The sequence below is a fragment of the Camelina sativa genome, chromosome 16 (assembly GCF_000633955.1).
Source record: "Camelina sativa cultivar DH55 chromosome 16, Cs, whole genome shotgun sequence".
Taxonomy (NCBI): Eukaryota; Viridiplantae; Streptophyta; class Magnoliopsida; order Brassicales; family Brassicaceae; genus Camelina; species Camelina sativa.
The window spans coordinates 24232906-24247860 of NC_025700.1; the positions used below are offsets into that span (position 1 = coordinate 24232906).

At 36.5% G+C, this 14955-nt stretch overlaps 2 protein-coding genes and 1 pseudogene across 2 annotated transcripts; 2 read left to right on the top strand and 1 right to left on the bottom strand.

Annotated features, from left to right (window-relative positions):
- On the top strand, positions 541–4497 carry LOC104752179 (probable LRR receptor-like serine/threonine-protein kinase At1g34110). Its single transcript, XM_010474245.2, has 6 exons — positions 541–1171; positions 1493–1648; positions 1737–1805; positions 1922–1996; positions 2126–2200; positions 2331–4497. Exons 1-6 carry the CDS (start codon positions 784–786, stop codon positions 4490–4492), a joined length of 2925 nt encoding a protein of 974 aa, XP_010472547.1. The 5' UTR covers positions 541–783; the 3' UTR covers positions 4493–4497.
- Positions 5383–8691, top strand: LOC104752180 (annotated as a pseudogene).
- LOC104752181 (EIN3-binding F-box protein 1) lies at positions 11928–14949 on the bottom strand. The gene is made up of 2 exons (XM_010474246.1): positions 14751–14949; positions 11928–14417 (listed from the first exon to the last, which is right to left on the bottom strand). Exons 1-2 carry the CDS (start codon positions 14773–14775, stop codon positions 12547–12549), a joined length of 1896 nt encoding a protein of 631 aa, XP_010472548.1. The 5' UTR covers positions 14776–14949; the 3' UTR covers positions 11928–12546.

A 14955-nucleotide genomic window follows, 5' to 3' on the forward strand; every position in this document is an offset into this window, starting at 1 on the left:
ATTTTAACTTATATCGTGTAATATGTTCTCCTTCGATCACATTGGCTCCATCAATTCCAGATTCCTTTAATCATTTTCCAAATCTTAAATCACACAGAAGAAAATCGTAGAACTTACTGGAAACCACTTCTTGAATTTTTTTTTTTTTTTTTTTTCATTGACATTGTAAAAAGAAGTGGTGATGTATTCATTATTCAACTTATGTGGAAGTTAATTAATAAGAAATTGTAAGTCTCGTCATTTGTTATTGCGACTGAAGAACGAGTATGTTTTCCACATGAGCTGGTTAGATATATTTTGTTATTCAGCCTTTGTTTTGAATTCATCTGCGTACATACTGCATTTTCAATGGAGAGTTTGAATTCTTTTTTCTTTTGCCGGCCCAACCCAATGAAAGGGAAGGCGACAAGGTGTTCAAAATTCATCTGACTATTGCGGCAGCCACATGGAATACAAAAGTCGTATCCTTCACATAACAAATTAGCCACACATATATTATCCAAGCATGGTTATCTTCTTCAAAGACGACCTTCACTTGTCTTATCATACAATTTCAAAGTAAACGATAGTGATCACTCACTTATGCATGTACATGAATTTTCAATGTTTATTCTAACAAAGACTTTGACTTTTTTTTTATAATTATTATTAATAAATTCAACAATCATTTCTGGTTGAAATTTTATGACCGGGGAGGTATAATAGTGAACGATCACACTTCCAAATTGCTTCAATTGGATTTTTTTTCATTTGCTTTTTTTTTTTTTTTTTATCTCACTTCCAATGGAAGGGAAGCTTTTCTTGGGCCAATACTTGATATGTGTGTTGTTACTGTTGGGGCAGCTACATGGATGCAAAAGCTGCATTGCGAAAGAAAGGGAAGCTTTGTTGGAGCTAAAGAACTACTTGATGTCAAGGACTCGAGAATCAGGATTCGACTATGTTCTCCCTACTTGGACTAATGGCACAAAGAGTGATTGCTGCCAGTGGGAGGGCATTAAATGCAATCGAACAAGCGGGCGGGTTATTGGGCTTTCTGTTGGAAATATGTACTTTAAAGAGAGCTCTCCTTTAAATATTTCCTTGCTCCATCCCTTTGAAGAGATTCGAAGTCTGAACTTATCCACGGATGGATACAACGAATTCAATGGCTTCTTTGATGACGTAGAAGGTACACCACACTTTTTCCCGCATTTAGTTTTACCCTTGTGGTCTCTGTTTGGAGATATTTTTCCTTACATTGAAAATTTAGAATTCTATATAGGCTATATCAGTATTTCTTCTGATTCTTGAAAGTCAAACTATTTACTTAGATTTTCCCATGCATCAAAAACTTATAGTACTACCATTAGTTACATCCCCTCCTGGCCAGTCCCGTTTTCTTCTATAGATTCCATACAACTCAACTCTCTTAAATCCATTTGCATGTAGAGAAATAAGAACTAGTATATTGCAATCTTATTTTTCTGTTAACAAGATTTTTCGTTTGCAGGTTATAGAAGCTTAAGTAGATTAAAAAACTTGCAGATCATGGATCTCTCAACAAATTATTTCAACAACAGCATATTTTCTTTTCTTAATGCCACTACATCACTTACAACGCTTTTTCTCCCGTATAACGAAATGGATGGCCCTTTTCCTAGTAAAGGTGAGTTTTCTATTTCTAAGGAGGTGCCCATGGAGCAGAGTCAATTTTTAGTTTTAATTATAATTATTCTATTGGATTCCCCTTTCAGCACTAAAAAACTTGAAAAACTTGGAACTGTTGGATTTGAGAGCAAACACATTAAGAGGCTCCATGCAAGGTAGCATCTACAACAATTGTGACTACTTAATTGTATAATTGGTTTATGCCATCTCACTTATCATCATCATATCAACTTAAATTATTTACGGATGTCTTTTCTTGTTTTTTATGCAGAGCTAACTCATCTGAAAAAGCTGAGAGCTCTAGATCTGAGTTCGAATAAATTTTCTAGCTCAATGGAATTGCAAGGCAAGCTTGCTTCTTCTTTTTAACGTTTTTATATATTTATAAATATGAAGGGAGATGAATATAGCTTATTTAAATATAGTTAATGATTATTTTGGGACATACAATATTTTTGGCCTTTGATTATTTCAGAACTAAAGAATATGATTAACTTGGAAGTTTTGAGTCTTGCTCAGAATCATTTAGACGGACCTCTCCCAATAGAAGGTACCCCTATGTTTGCTTCACCTTCAAGATTATGTATGAGAAGTGTCTACTGACTTCTCGAGAGGAATATAATTAACTACTCTTATTATTCACGTTATCTTTTTGTTTTCAAAATTATATTTTTTTGCAGTATTTTGTAAAATGAAGAATCTGCGAGAGCTCGATCTCAGAGGAAATCATTTTGTAGGCCATATTCCTCTCTGTTTAGGTAGCTTGTACAAGCTAAAGGTTCTTGACCTCTCATCCAACCAGTTTAGTGGAAATCTACCTTCTAGTTTCAGTAGCCTTGGATCCCTCGAATATCTCTCATTGTCAGATAACAACTTCGCTGGCTCTTTCTCGCTCAATCCACTCACCAACCTAACAAAGCTCAAGGTGTTCAAACTATCATCAAGATCTCATACAGTACAAGTCAAGACAGAGGGTACTTGGAGGCCAAATTTTCAACTAAGTGTTGTTGTGCTACGATCTTGCAGCTTGGAGAAAATCCCTTCCTTTCTTGCGTACCAGAAAAAATTGCGTCTAGTTGATCTATCCAGCAACAAGTTATCTGGAAACATTCCTAGCTGGCTGTTTGAGAATAATCCAGATCTTGAAGTCTTACAGTTGCAAAATAATTCATTCAGTATTTTCCAAATGCATACAATAGTGCATAATTTGCTGGTCTTGGATTTCTCAGCTAATAATATTGGGAAGTTCCCTGATAGTATGGACCATGCACTACCGAATCTGGAACGTTTAAATGGCTCCAATAATGGGTTCCATGGGCATTTTCCAACGTCTATTGGTGAGATGAAGAATATTTCATTCTTGGACCTGTCTTATAATAACTTTTACGGGAAGCTACCAAGAAGCTTTGTCACAGGTTGTGTTTCACTAATATTCCTGAAGCTCTCTCACAACAAATTTAGCGGCCCTTTTCTTCCGAGACAAGCAAACTTCCCTTCGCTTGACGTGTTGAGAATGGATAACAATTTATTTACGGGGAAGATTGGAGGCGGTTTGCGTAACTCTACTTTTTTACGAATCCTTGACATGTCCAACAATGGTCTCGGCGGTGCTATTCCAAGATGGTTGTTTGAATTTCATTATTTGGATTTCTTATTGATATCCAACAATGTCTTAGAAGGTACGATACCACCTTCTTTGTTGGGAATGCCCTTTCTCTCGTTTCTGGACCTTTCTGGAAACAATCTTTCGGGAGCCTTACCGTCACGTGTTGATGGTGTGTGGGGGATATATATGTTCCTACATAACAACAACTTCTCAGGGTCACTTCCGAATACGTTGTTGCAAAGTGTTCAGATACTTGATCTGCGGAACAATAAACTCTCTGGGAGTATCCCGGAGTTTGTCGATACCCAAAGCATAAATATTCTTTTGTTGAAGGGAAACAGTTTAACAGGATCTATTCCAAGGCAGCTTTGTTATTTGAGAAACATCAGACTTTTAGATCTCTCAGACAACAAGCTCAATGGCTTCATACCTTCATGCCTCTATAATTTGTCTTTTGGTCGTTTACAAGAGGACACAATGGCTCTCAACATCCCGCCATCTTTTAATCAAGTGAGTCTTGAGTTGGAATTATACAAATCCACTTTTTTGGTAGATAAGATCGAAGTAGACCGCTCAACCTATCAAGAAGTTGAAATCAAATTTGCAGCCAAGCAAAGGTATGATTCTTATAGTGGAAGATCTGAGTTCAGGGAAGGAATACTTCGTCTTATGTATGGGTTGGATCTGTCAAACAATGAAGTAAGTGGTGTTATCCCAACAGAGATTGGAGATCTCTTGAAACTACGAGTGTTGAATCTATCTCACAATTTATTGTCGAGTTCTATCCCGTCCACCTTCTCCAACCTAAAGGATGTTGAGAGCCTTGATCTTTCTCATAACGTGTTGCAGGGAAGTATTCCCCACCAACTCACTAGCCTTACTTCTCTTGCTGTGTTCAACGTGTCTTACAACAACTTATCAGGAATCATTCCCTTAGGAAGGCAATTTAACACCTTTGACGAGAACAGCTACATAGGCAATCATCTTCTTTGTGGACCACCAACCAATAGAAGTTGTGAGGCTAATAAGAGCTCAGAGGAAACACTGATTGGAAGAGAAGAAGAAGATGATGAAGCTGCTATTGACATGATGGTCTTCTATTATAGTACTGCTTCAACTTATGTGACAGCGTTGATAAGCATTTTTGCACTTATGTGCTTTGATTGTCCTTGGCGTCGAGCATGGTTCCGCATCGTCGATGCTTTCATTGCCTCTACAAAAAAAATGTTTCCTTAAAATCATTTCAGTTCCGTTCAAAAGCTTGTATATATAGTGTTTGAGTTTCCTTCAAAAGCTTGATCAATATATGTACTGAGTTAGCTTATTTTGTGGTATATCCATTACATCTTCTATATATATTAATAGAAAAACATTCTCAGAAGCTTGTATATCTTATATAGTAAATGCACACAATGATTTTTTTTTTTTTTTGTGTGCAAAAGACAATGTTCTTTTTTATTAGTTGTTTAAAATGAAAGATTTAAATAATTATTAAAATTTGAAATATTTTTAATTATCACTTTCATAACTTATTTCTTAATACTCGTATCTCACTTAAAACTCATTTTCTCCGAAATAACGACAAGGTGGCCCTTTTCCAGAAAGAGCCTAGAAAGAGGTGTGTTTCTCCATTGGTAATGAGGTGGCTATAAAGCACAACTCACCTCTTAGTGTTGGATTTTTTGATAAGTCATTTGAAAAATGAGTGAGACAGTGTTAATTTCTTTTGACACATCTAACGCTAAATATGCAATCCTAATATTGTGTGATAGATGTGTTACTTGAATTAAATTTAGAAAAATACTAAAAGTTTCTATTATATAACTTTTAATACTAAATTAAAATGCTCATAAAAATATAAAAATCCAATATCATTATATGTAAAAATAAAATTTGTAACATGGTGTACCAGGGATGAAAATTTAGCAACTTTTGCTTACATGGGAAGTAAAAGATGAAAACTGAACCTTCCGCCTCGGTATGCTTGGACGATCAAATAAAAGAATATTCCGGTTACTTTTTTTTTTTTTAATATTTGAATGGCCCATTGGGTTCTTTTGTCTTCTTCACTTGACTTGACTTGACTTAACTTATTTCGTGGAAAGACTGTATAGATGAGTTTTCAACCACACAAATAATCATTCGAGTACACGGGTGTTTTTCTACAAGGACCTTGACTTGCTCTCATACAATTATAATAAGTGTTTCAATTCACTTTGATCTTTTTCATCTTGTTGAACTCATATAAACGTGGTGATATTTTTGTTGAACTCGCAGTCCCAAATTGCTTTGGGGTTTATTTCATTTTCTGTGTGTTTAATCTTATTTGCAATGGAAAGGAAGCTTTTCTTGGGCCAATACTTGATATGGGTGATATTACTGTTGGAGCAGCTTCATGGATGCAAAAGCTGTGTTGAGAAAGAAAGAAAAGCATTATTGGAGTTCAAGAAACTGTTGGAGCTCAAGAAACACAAGGTCTCAACAAGCTGGGACGATGTTCTCCCTAGTTGGACTAATGACACAAAGAGTGATTGCTGTCAGTGGGAGTCCATTGAATGCAATCGTATAAGTGGCCGGATTATCGGGATTTCTATTAGTTTTTATAACATCGATGCCCCTTTTCCTGTTAAAGGTATGTTATTCCATTTTTAACAGTGAGGTGCCTATCATACACAGCTTACTTAATTTATGCTGTATCTTCGGTTAGTTTTTTTTTTTTTTTTTTTTTTTTNTAAACTACAGTTTTTAATTCTCATTGACTCCCTTTTAGGACTAGAGAACTTGACAAACTTGGAACTGCTAAATCTGGGTGGAAGCGGATTTAACGGCACAATACTAGGTAGCATCTCTACATAATTATTGAATTGGTTTATGTCATAGCAAACTCTTCATCTTTAGTTTACATATATATGTACATAATAATTAGAAATATTCAAAAATATCTTTGCTTTGCAGCTGAGAAAACTGAAAGTAAGCTTATTTTTATTTGGAAATAATACTTCTTCTAAACTAAATATTTTGGCCTTTATTTCATTTCAGAACTAATGAATTTGACTACCTTGAAACGCTTGAGGCTTGAGGGGAATAGATTTAGTGGGGCTATACATGCAGGTTTGTGTGTGATTATCAATTTGAACAACATAACAGTTTTACGTATGACACAAAAAATCTCATTATCTTGTTTTTTTCTTTTAGTTTGTAAAATGAAGAATCTAGAGGAGCTCGTTCTCAGAAGAACTCATTTTGCAGGCGAGCTTCCTCTTTGTTTAGGTAGTTTGAACAAGCTACGGGTTCTTGGTCTGTCATCTAACCAGTTTAGTGGGAATCTACCATCTAGTTTCAGTAGCCTTAAGTCCCTCGAATACCTATCATTGTTAGATAACAACTTCAGTGGCTTATTCTCCCTCAGTCCGCTTGCAAACCTCACAAAGCTAAAGGTGTTCCAACTTTCATCAAAATCTGAAATGGTACAAGTCGATACAGAGGCTACTTGGCAGCCACAGTTTCAACTGAGTTTGCAGCTTGGAGAAAATCCCTGCCTTTCTTATGTACCAGAAGAACCTGCGTCTAGTTGATTTATCCAACAACAGAATATCTGGTCACATTCCTACCTGGCTGTTGGTGAATAATCCTGAACTTGAAGTATTACTGTTGCAGAATAATGTATTCACAATCTTTCAGATGCCTACAATAGTGCATAAGCTGCAGTTGTTGGAATTTTCAGCGAATAATATTACTGGACTATTCCCCGATAATATTGGTCGTGCACTTCCAAATCTGGTACGAATGAATGGCTCCAATAATGGGTTTCAAGGGAAGTTTCCATCGTCTATGGGTGAGATGGTAGACATTACATTCCTGGATCTATCTTATAATAACTTCTCTGGGAAGCTACCTAGAAGCTTTCTCAAGGGTTGTTTTTCACTAAAACAACTGAAGCTCTCTCACAACAACCTCAGTGGCCTTTTTCTTCCAAGAGAAACAAGCTTCACTTCACTGAAAGAGTTGAGAGTGGATAGCAACTTATTTAGTGGAGAGATCGGAGTTGGTTTGCTTAGCTCCAACAAAACATTGTCAACTCTTGACATGTCCAACAATCGTCTCGTGGGTGCTATTCCAAGTTGGATAACTAACTTATCTACTTTGAGTACGTTATTGATATCAAACAATTTCTTAGAAGGTACATCACCACCCTCTTTGCTAACTATGCCCTCTATTTCGCTTCTTGACCTGTCTGGAAACCAATTATCTGGAGTTTTGCCTTCACATGTCGGTGGGGATTTTGGGATGCAATTGTTCCTAAGTAACAACAACTTCACAGGGCCGATTCCGGACACATTCTTGGAACGTGTCAGAATACTTGATCTACGGAACAATGAAATCTCTGGTAGTATCCCACAGTTTGTCAATACTCAGAGCATAAGAATTCTTTTGTTGAAGGGGAACAACTTAACAGGATCTATTCCAAGGCAGCTGTGTGATTTGAGCAACATTAGACTATTAGATCTTTCTGAGAACCATCTCAACGGTGTCATACCTTCATGCCTTTATAATTTATCATTTGGACCAGGAGGAGATAAGAATAAGGAGATAGGTGTATCAGAGTCGTCAGCCTGTGAGTTCAAATTTTACAAATCCACATTTGTGAACGAGAAATTATGTTTAATATCCGATGATTTTGAAGAAATTGAAATCAAATTTTCAACCAAGCAAAGGTATGAATCTTATTTTGGAGCAGCAGTTGAGTTCACTGGTGCCATACTTGATCGTATGTATGGAATGGATCTGTCAAGCAATGAATTAAGTGGTGTTATCCCAGCAGAGATTGGAGATCTCCCACAACTTCGAGTCATGAACTTATCTCACAATTTCTTGTCAAGTTCAATACCATCAAGCTTCTCCAATCTGAAGGATATTGAGAGCCTTGATCTTTCACATAACAAGTTGCAAGGAAGCATTCCTCAACAGCTAACCAGTCTTAATTCACTTGCTGTCTTCGACGTGTCTTACAACAATTTGTCAGGGATCGTTCCCCAAGGAAAGCAGTTCAATACCTTCAACGAGAAAAGTTACATAGGCAATCCTCTTCTTTGTGGACCTACGACGACCAAGAAAAGTTGTGAGGCTACTAAGAGCTCAAACGAAGCAGATGATGGAGGAGAAGAAAAAAACGATGAAGCTGTTATTGATGTGGTGGTATTTTATTATAGTGCTGCTTCAACTTGTGTGACCGCATTGATAGGTGTTCTTGCAGTTATGTGTTTTGATTCTCCTTGTCGTCGGGCATGGCTACGCATTGTCGACGCTTCCATTGCCTCGGCGAAAAGTATGCTGCCTTAAATAAAACTCAGTTCAGCTCAGTTGTTCCCCATTATGTTTCTGTAGCTTTGGATTTTGTATTATATGGTTATTAATAAGAGTGTCCACAAAACATATCTCTCTTCGTTACGCAATGAGTAGAAATGTTGAAATATTATTTGTGTATCGTTTAGGGGAAACAAGTATATATCTCTCTGTAGAATTACTTTTAATTCAACTAATTCTCTTCCGAGCTTTACAATTTTTAGTACAGCCGTGAAAAAGTTGTGTGTTGCGATCACAACCATGACGGAAAATGTGTTTTGGAATCAAAATGGACAATATGGTGAAGAATAGAATCAAGGCGTATGGATCGAGAAACTATGGGGGTCTAGAAGAGAACAAATCACATAAAAGAAAACGGATATTATATTATTGTATAAATCGTTGTTACAAATACAATACAATCAACTTAAAACCATTATTAAATAATAGTATAATTAATTTCGATTTCTTAACCAGAAAATGGTGCAATACCTCCCATTTGAATAGAACATTTTTTCCATATTTCGTCAGTTTTGGCCAAAGCTTTAGAACTAAAACGTTTGAATTGATAGAACTGAGAAAACAGTTTCATATAACTTATTTGGCATTGCTTCCCACCTTTCAGTATACTCCGACAACATTTTCTCGACGCACTTTTGTTCCGAAGAACTTCGTCCATTATGTCATGGTTACAATCACTCCCATAAAATCCCATCTTAATCGAACAGTCAATAAGATTTTTGAGATCTTTTATTGATTGTCTACGGATAACCTTGAAATTATAGTGATCGGGACTCGGCCAATCTTCTTCAGTCACCACCTTAAACTCGCTGTATAGCATCTCCTTAAGATCGTCTGCTATGGCCAAACTTGAATAAGAAAATGAGAGCAACACCGTGATTGCAAAAAATGCCATAAAAATGGTTTTCTTCTCCATTTTTTTTTTAAATTTGTTTTGGAGCTCTTTTTAGTTGTTTTTCTTTTGTTTTATGCCATATATTAGGATTTATGATTGTATTTATAGTGCCCGATTGTTCGTTAATGTTATTACTAGTAACTTTTTATCAATAAAGAAAATAACATTTTTGTTTGTTTATTACTCATCAACATAATATCTTTAACTATCAACATAAATATTATCTTTTGACGTTTCATGTTTTCATAAATATGGTTAGTTTATTACTTTCAGTTTTTGATGAAATAAATTGAAGAAAACTTGTTAACGTATTATATAACAAGATTGGACAATGAAACTCTAAGTGTGTGCATTTCACGCTTCATTAGTAAATCTTCTGGTAGAATGTCAATGAAGTTTGCAAGAAAATTAAGAGAAAAAAAAAAGTAACCAATCTGATTAGGAGTTAGCAATTCAGTTTAGGGAATACAATTTGTTTTCCGTCTGAATTTTATGTTTACAGTAGAACCTTTATAAATTAATAAGGTCGGAACCATAAAATTTTATTAATTTATAGAAGTTTTAATTTATCGATAAATTAATAATTATTAATTTATGAAGATGATTTGTTATTAGAAATTCAGAGTTTAGAAGAAATTGCTACTACTATTTTTCAAGGTGATGATGAAGTTGAAAAAGATATGACGGTACCTTTAGAACCAGTTACACGTAAGGAAACAATTATCGCGTCAAGAACTCTCTACAATTTTTGGATGCGATTTGAGAAGACAACACCAGAAGTTTTCGATGTAGTCCGAAAGATTAGAGATGTTCTCCAATAAGAATGCAAATTCAAGAACAAAAAACAATAAATTTATATTTCACTAGATTTTCTTAGATATATATATATATATATATATATACTAGTTTATTTGATTATTAATTTATGATATTGATGGAACCATATTTTTACATAGGATTTTTTAAAAAGTTATTAATTTATTATTTTATCGAATAGTGTCCAAAATTACACTAGTCCCAAGTTGAGACCGGAGAAACTTTGGACACTATTCGATAAAATAATTTATTAATTTATAGAGATTATTAATTTACCGAGTATTAATTTGTAGAGGTTCTACTGTATTTGTAAATTATGTTCTTCAGAATATGATAGTCTTTATAATGTTAAAGCTTCCATCTCAAGTGTAGAAATGAGAGATTTCGTTGTTGTCTCACCTAATCCCCCTAAAATCAAACCCATTCTAAACCTGATGTTGAATTAAAAAAATTTCACGAACCATGGTTCATATCAATCATGCATCTTAATATCGAAGTGACCCACACGGTTTAACACTTGAAGAAGCAAACAATGACATTTTGTATTATATATCTCCTTCAGACAACATGGTGTCACAAAAGATGATTTCTCATGATTTGCTCCAACAAACTTGTGTAACTATTAACTTCTCTATCTTATATTTGTTTTGTTATTCAGTTCTCCCTTAAAGATCGATTCAAAGAGTCGATTCTCAACAAAATTTATCGACGGGTGAGAGTCTCTTGCCGACTTAAGTGAATGACCTATGTGGCTATTAAGATTTCAGCTTCTTAAATTTGAAATGATGGACAGAGTTTAGTATGATTTGATTAGAGTTTAGATCATTATCTAGTTTGTTAGATATGAAAATTTTGACATTTCGAATAGGGAAGATCAATGTGTTCTAACAGAGTATATACATCAAAGATTCCGTAAACTTTAAATTTTCCCAAAAAAAAATTCGTAACAGCTTGTGAAATTATTCTAAACACTTGTGAACATTTTCAAAAATGTTGTTTTTATTGAAAACATATTTATATTACCAAAACCTTGTTGCTATGTTTACAGTGTGATCAGTAAATAATGTTGTTTTTATGTTTAATCTTGAAAATTGTTGCATAACCATTTCGGTGTGATCGGTAAATAATGTTACAAATAGAATTTATTCAAACTTTGCATTAGATGCTTAAGAATATATATGGTCAATGGATGTTGTGTGAACTAGACGCGCAATTCACTATGATTCTTTGTCTCTACTTCATAATTTTGGAAATCTGGCCATCTTAATGTATTAATTAAGATTAGACCACATTAACAATAATAGCGACAACGAATACTACTAATAATGACTCTTTTCCCCACTTTATTTTAATCCCACTCAAATCATATCGTATCGAGAAAAGTAATCGCTGGCCAGGTTCATCCCCTCGACAATATTCATTGAACACCACATTCACTTTTGAATGGACACAAACAAACGTAAATTAAAGTCAAAACTCAGGTTCACACAAAATCTGATTCTCTGTCCCACACATGTGATAAAGGTGTGTGTGTGTGTGTAATTTACTAATTTCTCAGATTTCGAAGGATATTAGAAAAATAAAAGAAAAAAGAAATGAAAACTTCATATTATACAACGAATTGAGAATTTTATTCAATACTCATTAAACCATCCCAAAGGTACATAATTTAGTACAGTGATCATACAGATTGCAATACAGCCTGGGAAAAAAACGAGGGCTCTGGCAAAAAAACAACAAAAAAACTCTTTAATAGAGTTGTTGCAACAACAGCCAGAGCAACCTCTGAGAGAACCAAGGCATGAACCAAAACCTGAACCCGTACAAATCATACAAGACCCTTTCGAGGAAAACCATACGCAACAAAGACAAACGACGCGAATAAAAGTGGGATAATAGGCTCGTAAAAGACAACAAGCAAGAAACAGGAGGATGATAAACCCTAAAATCTCGTATACCCGGTAAATATATTCTCAAGCAACACACGACCTTCCGATTTCAAGGTAAGCTAGAGTTTCCTTGATAAAAAGGAAACCCTGCAAAAAAACCATTGACTGGAAAAAAAAGAAGCCGGAAGCGAACTGCTTGGAAAAAAAAAAAGGAAAACCGGGTACCGAGCCTAGGACGCGTAGATCACAGAGCCTGAAAAAGGGTTGACACATGATAAACAAACTTGGACGGACTAAAATACCTTTCATTATAGTGGAATTATCGATCAGGAGAGGATGTCGCATTTGTAAAGGCGCTCGACTAAGAAGTCGACAGTTGAATTGGAGATGGATCGACACTGTTGAAGATTTAATCCCAATAAAGTGGAACCCAACCTCACGATGGCTGGCAAGCTCTTGTCTGTGACCATAGAGCAACCTGCCATGGATAAGATCTGCAGTTTGAGTTTTTCAGAGGAAGCCAATGCTTGGATCCCAGAATCGGAGATGGAGCATTTTGAAAGATCCAAATCACTGAGAATCTGGCAGTTTGCTGCAATGGAGACCATGCTGGCGTCAGAGATATTGGAACATCCATCGATGTTTAAGACTTCAAGAGTCCAACCGTTACGGGCAGTGATGGCAGAGATCACTTTGTCTGTCAAACTGGAACAGCCACTGAAGTTCATCTTCACAAGAGAGTTCTGAATCAGATGTAGAAAACCAGACTCTGTTATCCCCTTGAGCCCGCATAGATCAATTTCCTCGAGCTGAAGGCATAGCTTCCCGAGGGCTGCAAGATTTGCATCACCAAAGCCAGGGCAGTTACGGATAGACAGGGAACGCAGAGCACTGCAATGAGGTGAAGCAGGCAAGCCTGTTGTGAGATCTCTAATGCCCAAGCAGTTCACCAGAGAGAAAGCCTTCAACTTTTCACCACAGTTCAAAAGAGAACCAAAAAACCCAAATTGGGTGACCCTGTGGCACTCTTCAAGCTGAACACTCTCCAGTGATACAGATGCTTTTGCAAAAGAAACCAACCCATTGTCGGATAACAAGGGGGATCTACTGATAATAGCTTTCTTCATGTTCGGGCAGCCCTTTCCCACAGATTCAAGGCCCGCGTCAGTCACTCCCTGGCAGGCTGTGATGGTTAGAGAGTTTAATTTTTGTAGCCCGACACCATTTCCCATGACCCAGAATCCCTTCTCACTCACGTGTGACAATCCAGAGAGCACAAGATCAGTGACTGACAAGCCGTAATGACCCACGACAGCAAGAGACACATCAGTGACATTTAGCATCTGAAGCTTAAGTTTTGCCAAGGAAAAGGTGGTGTTTGACAACAAGGATGCGATTCCTTGATCCCTGACAAGAGGACAGTTCTTGATCGAGACTGACTTCAGCTTGGAGCAGGATCGTGCAATGGCTTGAAGACCTTCATCTCCAATTCTTGAACAAGCCTCCAATGTAAGCTCTGTCAAGTTAGGGCAGCTCCTAGCAATCGCTACCAAACCCTTGTCAGTGATTGTAGAGCAGCGGTTCAGGTCAAGCTTCTCAAGTTGAGTGCAACCCTCGGCAATCTCCAAGAGGCCATTGTCAGTAACGGTAGATAGGTTCCACAGGGAAAGAGACCCGAGAGAAGGGCAGCTACGACCAATTGACCTAAGACCAATATCTGAAACCTTGCTAACAGAACTGCTTCCTCGTATAGACAACTTGCCAAGACCCCCACGGCCAGCTGTTCCAACAGCAATTGCAGCCAATCTAACATCAGTTGCCTTCTTCCCATCTAAACTCCTAGATAAACATCCTTCACAATCATCATCACCATCTTCAGATTTGTTGGAAGGAACAACATCTAGCTCCTTTTGCCGGATGCTACTTACAAGGGTAAGCCAGTGTTTAGAGACAAAAGCGCAAGAACTCCTCTCTTGAGGTCCAGGCAAACGCCTAAAGATCTCGAAAAGGCACTCATCTGGGAGGACATCAATAGAGACCGGCTTTTCCTCGAAAGCACTGAAGACCGTCGGTGCAACAACACGCGACCTCTTGCTAGGAGGGAAATAGACATCGACGTAACTACCAAGCGACAACAAAAGGCTAGCATCCTTGGGATTTGGGTATATTGCGCCACGACGGTAAAATTCATTTTCACCTGTAAATTACAAAAAGAATACAAATCAAAACTAAACATACAAAACTTGAATTCCTTAATCACTACTATACCTTATTAATTCCCAGATCCAAAAACAAAAACAGGAAAAATTTAAATTAACTCGAAATCTGAAAGTATCTAATGTAGGATCTATAGCCTAAGAAACTAAAACTCAGATCTACAGAAGTCGAATCTTATTCTCATCATACTGAAACATCTAAACAACAGAGAAACGACTAAATCGAACGGAAAGGATCAAATTCAATCTTCCTAAATCAAAATTTCCAAGATGAAGAAATCGATTGATTCAACAAAAGATTGGGGGAAACATACCAGCAAAACTATAGATCTGAGACATGATTGCAGCTCAAAACTCCCAGGAAAAACAAAAACGCTTGATTCCTCAAGCGAAAACCCGTGGGAAAGAGCAAAAACGAAAGATCTGACGACGATTAAGAAGAAAAGAACCAAAGAACGAGATGCACATGAAGATCGAAGATCGAGACGAGAGAGAGAGAGAGCGAAGAAAACCCTATAG